Source organism: Zootoca vivipara, chromosome 16 (assembly GCF_965207765.1).
Source record: "Zootoca vivipara chromosome 16, rZooViv2.hap1.1, whole genome shotgun sequence".
NCBI classification, from domain to species: Eukaryota; Metazoa; Chordata; class Lepidosauria; order Squamata; family Lacertidae; genus Zootoca; species Zootoca vivipara.
Window position 1 is genome coordinate 25845891 of NC_142599.1, and position 7755 is coordinate 25853645.

At 45.9% G+C, this 7755-nt stretch overlaps 1 protein-coding gene across 13 annotated transcripts; it reads left to right on the forward strand.

Annotated features, from left to right (window-relative positions):
* The first annotated feature begins 720 nt into the window (after positions 1-720).
* Positions 721-6859, forward strand: EIF1AD (eukaryotic translation initiation factor 1A domain containing). 13 transcript variants are annotated; one of them, XM_035098318.3, is made up of 7 exons: positions 721-793; positions 2189-2280; positions 3306-3482; positions 4096-4204; positions 4400-4508; positions 5145-5198; positions 5993-6859. In XM_035098318.3, the coding sequence occupies exons 3-7, from the start codon at positions 3396-3398 to the stop codon at positions 6138-6140; spliced, it is 507 nt and encodes a 168-aa protein (XP_034954209.1). In that variant the 5' UTR covers positions 721-793; positions 2189-2280; positions 3306-3395; the 3' UTR covers positions 6141-6859. The 13 variants fall into 13 exon arrangements, with proteins under 13 accessions (XP_034954209.1, XP_034954211.1, XP_034954210.1 ...); XM_035098320.3 differs by having other exon boundaries at positions 5996-6859; XM_035098319.3 differs by having other exon boundaries at positions 2198-2280.
* Positions 6860-7755: the final 896 nt, after the last annotated feature.

A 7755-nucleotide genomic window follows, 5' to 3' on the forward strand; every position in this document is an offset into this window, starting at 1 on the left:
AATAACAGCTTAAATATAAAAGGCAGCATTTAAAGCGCTCTTTGGATGGCATTGGCCACCCTAAAGCTCCACTTCGTTAGCAATTCAATCTTACCCCATATTGGAGAGATGGTGGCACTGTTGGCTCTTGCTCACATGATGGGATTGTGCTCCAGTTCACAATTTTTGTTTTAGCTCCTGCTTTAGCAGCACATGATAAGTTAGTTGTGGTGTTACTAGCAACAGCTTGTATGGAAATAAAGCCTTTCAATGGAAAACACCAGGGAACCTTTGGGTGAAAAGATGGACGGGCAAGAGTTTGAGAAGTGGCTTTGTCTGAAAAAGCTGATGCCACATGGAATTGTGTATGTTGAGATTCCTGTATTATAGTTGGTTGGACCAGACGACCCTCATGGTCCCTTCCAACTCCACAATTCTGCATCTGGTTCCCCTTCGTTTCCATACGTGACCAGATCTGCACCAACATAGTCCCCCCCCCCCCCAACAACCACTCAAGTTTCTCTTTGGGGAGGTTGTTTAGGACAAAACGGATGCTTTGGGTTATTTTTGTTTTTCTTTCGCCCTCTCTTGCACAAGTCAGCAAGGCTGTTATCACAACAAGTCATTGACGACAAGTCCATTCTGAAGTGGCTGCACCGCAGTGCTCTTAACTCAAGTGGGGAAGTTTTTAAGCACAGCACTCCGGGAAGGAAAAGCGTGACGCACCCGGAAGTCGGGTCCAGAACAGCCGGAAGTAGGAAGTTCTCGCTTCTCACGCTTCGGAGGGGACGAGAAGGCGCCAGTTCTTAAGCAGGTATCGACCAAGCGTTATTATTACTACTATCGATCAAGCGACGGGCAGGGCTGGAGATTTGGGGGCGCAGGAGGCTCCGAAAGGGTGGGTTCAAAAACAGGTGAGAGCCCCCTACTGCCTTCCTAAGGGCGGGGGGTGGGCCGGTCCTACCTCACAGGGCTGTTGTGGTGCTTGCCGAGTGTTATTTATTTCATAAAATTTATACGCGGCTTGATTGTAAAAGGAACAAACAAACGAAAGCGGCTTGCAAAAACAAACAAGCAAACAACGCCCCCCCCCATTAGAATAATCAATAAGAAAAACTAACGAACAATAATTTAAGACTTTAAGAGTTAACACGCAAACCGCTTTGGGTGCTTAAATATAGAGCACCAAAGTGCTATGTAAGCTCTATGAGTGGATTCCAACTAGACCTGGTCTGAATAGAGATATTGGGTTCTTGTCTCATTACACATACTAAAACTATTTTTGGTCATCTGCATACTATCCCTTGCTTTTTCCTGTAGGACTAATTGCAGTCGTTAACAGTGTCAACATGTTTACCATACCCTTTGAGCCAATCACCCATCTCCTACTACCCTTCTGAGAAATAACCCACCCTCCCACTATATATAAGGGCCTGGTGACTTCTGCTTCAGTGTATCTGAAGAAGTGTGCATGCACACGAAAGCTTATACCAGAACAAACTTAGTTGGTCTATAAGGTGCTACTGGACAATTTTTTATTTGTTTTTATTTCGACTGCGTCAGACCAACACGGCTACCTACCTGCATCTAGCTTACTCCCAGTAAGGGTTGCCAGGTGTTGAGTATCCCAGACCTTGAGATGTGAGACGTCTTAGTTTAGAGAAAAGGCAAGTAAGAGGCAACATGATAGAAGTGTATAAAATTCTTCATGGCATGGAGAAAGTGGATAAGGAAAAGCTTCTCTCCCTCTCCCCTAATGCTAGAACTTGTGGACATTAAATGAGGCTGCATATTGGATGAATAAAAGGAAGGATTTCTTCACACAGCACATAGTTAGACTGTGGAACTCCCTGTGGAATAGAGGATGTTGGAATAAATCACACATGCACACCCCAAAAAACCCAATGCTTTGTGTCCTCCAGATGTTTTGGACTACAACTCCATACATCTGGGGCTGATGGGAGTTGTAGTCCAAAACATTTGGAGGGTGCCAGGTTGAGGAAGGCTGGACCAGATGAATCTTTTCTTCAGATCCAGCAAGGCAGTAATTGTAACATAGATAAATCAACCGGTATGAAGGATCAATGGCAGTTCCCAGTGGTAGAACATCCATGTTCAAAAGCAGTGTACCTCTGAGCCCCTGAGACTGTCCTTGCGTATGACTTGTTGTTGTTGTTGTTGTTACATCTCTCCACACTCACCCTTCAAGCTCTTCCAGAACTGTGAATGTACCAGAGAGTGAAATTAGCACTGGATCCACAGCCCTTGAACTTGGACGACATTGGCTGTTGTTGGAAACAGGTCAGTTTTCTGTGGATCCTCACCCCCACTCCTGTACAGAGAAATTTCCCCCATCACTGAACACAAGGGAATTCATATGGAGGTACTTTGGTCCCATCCATTCTTATGTTTTAAACTAGAGGGTTATCTGGCTGGCCTGCCAAGAGTTGTGGGCAGGAGGGTGGTGAGAGAACAGGCCTTTTCTCTGGTGCCCCGATTGTGGAATTCTCTCCTCAGGGAAGCACTTACATTGTCATCCTGACACCAGATGATGTTTTTATTCTCCTTGGTGCTTGCTCTTCTATTTTTTATATCTGTTCATAATTTGGGTGGGCTGGCTGGGTATCTTATGGTGCATGATTTTTTTTGGATGAACACTTTTTTTTGCCCATCTAAATATTTTTTCCTCAATATCGTTCCAATAACATCCTCATTATAACAATGCCAAATTTATTCAATTAATACTATTATTAAAACCAATTATTAATATACCAAATTATATAATTTAGCTAGGCCCCCCTGTTCCTCTCCCACCCAGAGAAGAATTCAAAGAATGAGTTTCCCCCACCACTCTTTGTTTATCTCCATCTGCCTCTTCCTGCGATGTCGAGGAAGACCTCCATTCCTGGTGCAGGCGGAACAGGATGAACACTTTTAGCATAGATTTTTCATTCTGATTTTTAAAATTGTATATTTCAGGAGTAAGCAACCTAGTGCCCCAATGTTTTGGACTACAACTTCTTTCACCGCTGGCCATACTGGAATGGGCTTATGGAAGTTGTAGTCTAGGAACATTTGAAGGCCACTGCATTGGCTACCCCTGGTATATTTTGCATGCCATTGTCCCTGTAAAACACTTTGCAACTCCTTCCAGTAGTGAGAAGCAATATGTAAACTGAATGAATTAAAAATGAGGAGCAATTGGACCTGGCTTCCATTATCTCCCAGCCCCATGCAGTACGCCACCTGTTCTAGTTGATATTTCCACTTCTAAAGCACTTGTGATGCTCTTCCATTCATTATTCAATTCAATTTATTTTGGGCAGCCTCCTAGAACGTGGGCGTATTCTGCAAACGGCTCCTTGCATCATCCCGGCCCCGGCAGAGGCACGGTTCCCCAGGGCTAACAGAACAGCATGTCCCAAGCCACAAAACGCAAGCATGTGGTGAAAGAAGTCCTTGAAGAGTATGTGGTGCCTTCAGAGAGGCAGCAGATCGTCCGGGTGAGAACAGAGGCCTCCCCCTGTGCATCTCCAGCCTGGACTGACCATGGGCTCCCAGATGTCATCGCTCATTTTCTGTCCTGATTTTTGCAGTGCTGTTTCTAGCAGCTGTGTTCCACCCAAGACAGCTGTAGACTTGGTTGTTGTACATCATCATCCCTCATGCTAGTGCCTTCCGGATGTTTTGGACCGCACCTCTCAGCAAGCCCCAGTTAGCTCAGCTGCTTTGGACAACTGCTCTCAGCCGAGCTTGCTGGGAATCACAGGATTCGTAGTCCAAAACATCTGGACGTTGGGGAGGGCTGTCTTAGATCTGCATTAACCCTAATTATGGATCTGGGGCAGCTTTTTGCAGGAGATTGTACTAGATAACCCTTTAATCCCCTCCAAAGCTACAGTTGGTTCTATTGCCTCCCTCTGTTCATCTTATCTATAGCTGGACGGTTCAAAAGAGGTTTGGCTCTTCTTACCCTGCAGGAGAGGAAAGCAGAGTGGGTGGGTTTCAAGCCAGTCGAACAGAAAGGGCCCCTTTTATGGACTTACAGTGATGGTTGCTGTTAAACCCCAGCACAACTTACAGTGTGGTGGTGGTTGTTTTGCCTATCTCCTCCAGGTGGTGGGGACCCCTGGCAACAATCTCCATGAGGTGGAGACATCTGAAGGGACGCGGTTCCTTGTGAGCATGCCCACGAAATTCCGCAAGAATATCTGGATCAAGAGAGGTGAGTGGCAAAGGCTGCTGTCCTATTGAGCCAATTGAGTTCAGTGGCAGGTGGGATTGTTAGTTTCATTTTCCCTAGAACCTCTCCCCCTTTTAAATTTTTGGCCATGCACATGAAGCTGAATACGCACCAGGTAAATGCACATAGGCTGTGGGCTTAACATAGACACACACTTATCTTTTTCTCCCCTCCCAGGTGACTTCCTATTGGTAGATCCCATAGAAGAAGGGGAGAAAGTGAAAGCTGAGATTAGTTTTGTCCTCTACAAGGACCATGTTCGCTACCTGAAAAAGGAAGGATACTGGTAAGGACCAAGTACCCACTGGTGACACTCAGAATCCCTGCAATCAAAATAGGGTTCAACCCTCAACAACCCCCCCCCCCAAAAAAGATTTGAGAAGCAGGAATCAATACTCCCTCCTCGCTCCCAGCCAAACAACAAAAAAAGATAGAAACTGGAAGGGGTAGGAGGTATTGGAGGGTGGCAGGGGCTGTCTGTAGGTATCAAGTTGGACCCCCACAAAAAGAAAACTTAAGCAGTTGCTGCTAGGTTTATTGCCACCCAGCTCTCTTCCCTCCAGCAGTAGTAGGAAAGGAGCTACTGACAACACCCCTGAAGCCTGCTAGGCCAGCCTCCCCCACAACCTGGTGCTTTCCTAATATTTTGGATTACATTTCCTATCATCCCTGACTTTGGGGCTGATTGGCCGATGGGAGTTGGGAGTCTAAACCACCCCAGTGCACCAGGCTGGGTGAAGGGTATGTCCCGGCTGCTGGTGTGATACACTTTCCTGACTTGTTTTGTGCAAGGGGAATGACCCATCTCTTCTGCAGCTCCCACCTTTGTCTTGGAACCATCCCTTTGTAGGCTCAAATGTACCCTCCAAACTACTAAGCTACCAATATCCCAGGCTGCCCTCTCTCCTGTTTCTTTCTGCAGGCCTGAGGCCTTCTTGGGTGGTGTGGCAGGAGCTCAGAGCAGTGCTAAAGACAGGTGAGTTTGGGAATGGAACTCCTGTGATGTGTTTGTGTGGAGGGTAGGAGAGCACTCTGCGGACCTCCTCTCTCTCACCTCTAAGGTGTTGTTGTTGTGATTAAGTATTATTGTTAATTATTACAATTAATTTATTGCCTTCTAAACCACCACATAAGATAAAGAACAACATATACAGTCGTACCTTGGAAGTTAAACGGAATCCGTTCCAGAAGTCCGTTTGATTTCAAAAACGTTCAAAAACCAAAGTGTGGCTTCTGATTGGCTGCAGGAAGCTCCTGCAGCCAATCGGAAGCCCTGTCAGACATTCGGCTTCCAGAAATAGTTCACAAACCGGAACAGTCACTTCAGGGTTTGTGACGTTCAGGAGTCAAAACGTTCGGGAACTTCCAAGGTAAAACTATACATTTAAAACAAGATTAAAACAAGTGAACACTTGTGGTAAAGACCCATTTATCCAGCTGAGAAAGCCTGTTGGGACAAAAATGTCTTCAACTGCTTCTGGAAAGTGCGGATCATGGAAGTCTGTTGCGTTTTAACACGAGACGTTACCCACAACAGGCCACACATTTACACAAAGCAAGAAAAAGGGGAGGCAAGGACAAGTTATAAAAGTACAAAAATTAGGCTGGATGTTGTAGCCAGCTCTTAGTAGTCCTACTTTGCTTCTGATGATGTGTTTTAATTGTTATAAACTGCACCCTGGGATCTTAGCATGAAGGGCGGGTAATAAATTGAAGTAATAATTAGAGAGAAGTTTACGCTAAGAGCGCCTTCTGTCTTTCTTCCTTTAGCAGGGATGGGCCACAGAGCCCACCACGTTCTGCGGGGGAGGAAGACTCTGAGGACGATGATGCAGACTTGTTTGTGAATACAAACAGGGTGAACTACAACTACTTGGAGAGTGAAGACAGCAGTGACTCGGACGAGGAGGAGAAGTGACAGGTCAAGCCAGTCTGGCGGCTTCCATACTTTCCTCAGAGAAAAGGGGCATCACCTCAAAGCCCATCCTCTTGTCTAATAGGGTTAGCTGTTTGTCCCCTTTTTCTGGAGGGGGGGGGCGCGTGTACTTGCAGGAGCATATTGGAGCTGCTGTATTGCAGGCAACAACGACAACAACAAAATTGGCTCAGCCTGTTAGCAGCAGCCATAGCTCATTCCTTGAGGAACTTTGACCTTGTCTTGACCAGATGCCTCTTCTGTATTCCAGGCCTCTTTCCCTTTCTCCCTTTGCCTTATACAATGTGTATGTCCCAAACCCAGACCCTGCCTGGCATGCCAGGTAGCAGTTTTGCAATAGGTCACAAGCTTCAAGATACATTGATCATTTTGAAGCGGCACTCCTTTCCTCTAAAAGTGGGCTGGCCTACATTAAGAGATGGTCAGCACACAACGGGAGCATCCAAGAGCAAGTCGTATTTAATAGGCAAGTGCTGAAGTAGATGGCATTGGGGCTGGTCTCAGCTCTTTCTATCAAAATTCTCAGCACCAAAGCCATTCCTGGGTATCGCTTGAGGCTCAAATCACCTTGCCTTCTATTTCTCCTCCTTCACATTTGCTAGATTTGGCTCCTGAGAGGCAAGGGGACACCCACAGCGAGTGACTACTTCTCTTTTGTATTATAATATTCAACAAATGTTTCAATAAACTTTAAAGAGAGACTGGGGGTGAGAGCACTCTTGTTTACAAGTGGGGCCTTTGTGTGAGCTTGCTAAAGCAGAGGGGGGAGGAGGGGAAGGTTCATCTTAAAAACACTGCGCAAATTGCTTTCTGTGAAGTTTTTAAACCATGTAAATACAGGAAAGCAGCTAGGCGGAACTTTAGCTAAGGGGGTTAAATGCTTTACTGTGTGAGGAAAGGGGAATTGTAGAGAAGCTGCATTCTTTCCAACTGCCTTCTAGGTAAAAGATGCAGGGCAGCGCCCCATGCCTGAAAGACTCTCTTCGGAAGGGAAGCAGACGTAAATAGTAGCAGCAAGGTTTCCTGATGACGCCAAACTGTTTGGGGTGGTTAAAACGAAGAAGGGATTGCAGAAAGCTCTTTGAACGGTGGCATGGGTAATAAAATGTTAAAGGTGGTGGAAAATAAAGAAATGCAATGCTAATAAGGTCTGAGCAGGCAGTGACTGAACAGCAAAGAGATGTGGGGCTTGAGGTGGATAACTTGACGAACTTGTTAATCAAACAGTGGCTGTGAAAAGTGTGAACTCTGTGTTGGAGATCATTAGGAAATGAAACAAACTGCCACTATCATAATACATTCCATTTATGACCACAGTTGGGGTGGGGGGTGGGTTATGTAGCTTTGGATGATGGGAACTCGAGTCTACCAACATTACAGAGGAACACAAGGCCTCCTTAGAGTGCACACCAGCCTTTACGAATCTGGTGCAATCAGATATTGATGGGACTATTATTCCCGTCAGCCCCACACAGCATAGCATGATGGGAATTGCAGCCCAAGAGTTGCAGAGCAGCAGGTTGACAAAGGCTGCTCTACACTAAATGGCGGCAGCAGCTTTTTCTCAGTCCTGCTTGGGAGAGAACCTGAAGGTTTT

Excerpts from the sequence above, each read along its gene's own strand:
- EIF1AD (XM_035098318.3), top strand. The coding sequence starts at position 3,396 with ATGTCCCAAGCCACAAAACGCAAGCATGTGGTGAAAGAAGTCCTTGAA. Across the intron at positions 4,205-4,399 it reads GAATATCTGGATCAAGAGAG|GTGACTTCCTATTGGTAGAT; the intron begins GTGAGTGGCAAA and ends CTCCCCTCCCAG. Across the intron at positions 5,199-5,992 it reads CAGAGCAGTGCTAAAGACAG|CAGGGATGGGCCACAGAGCC; the intron begins GTGAGTTTGGGA and ends TTCTTCCTTTAG.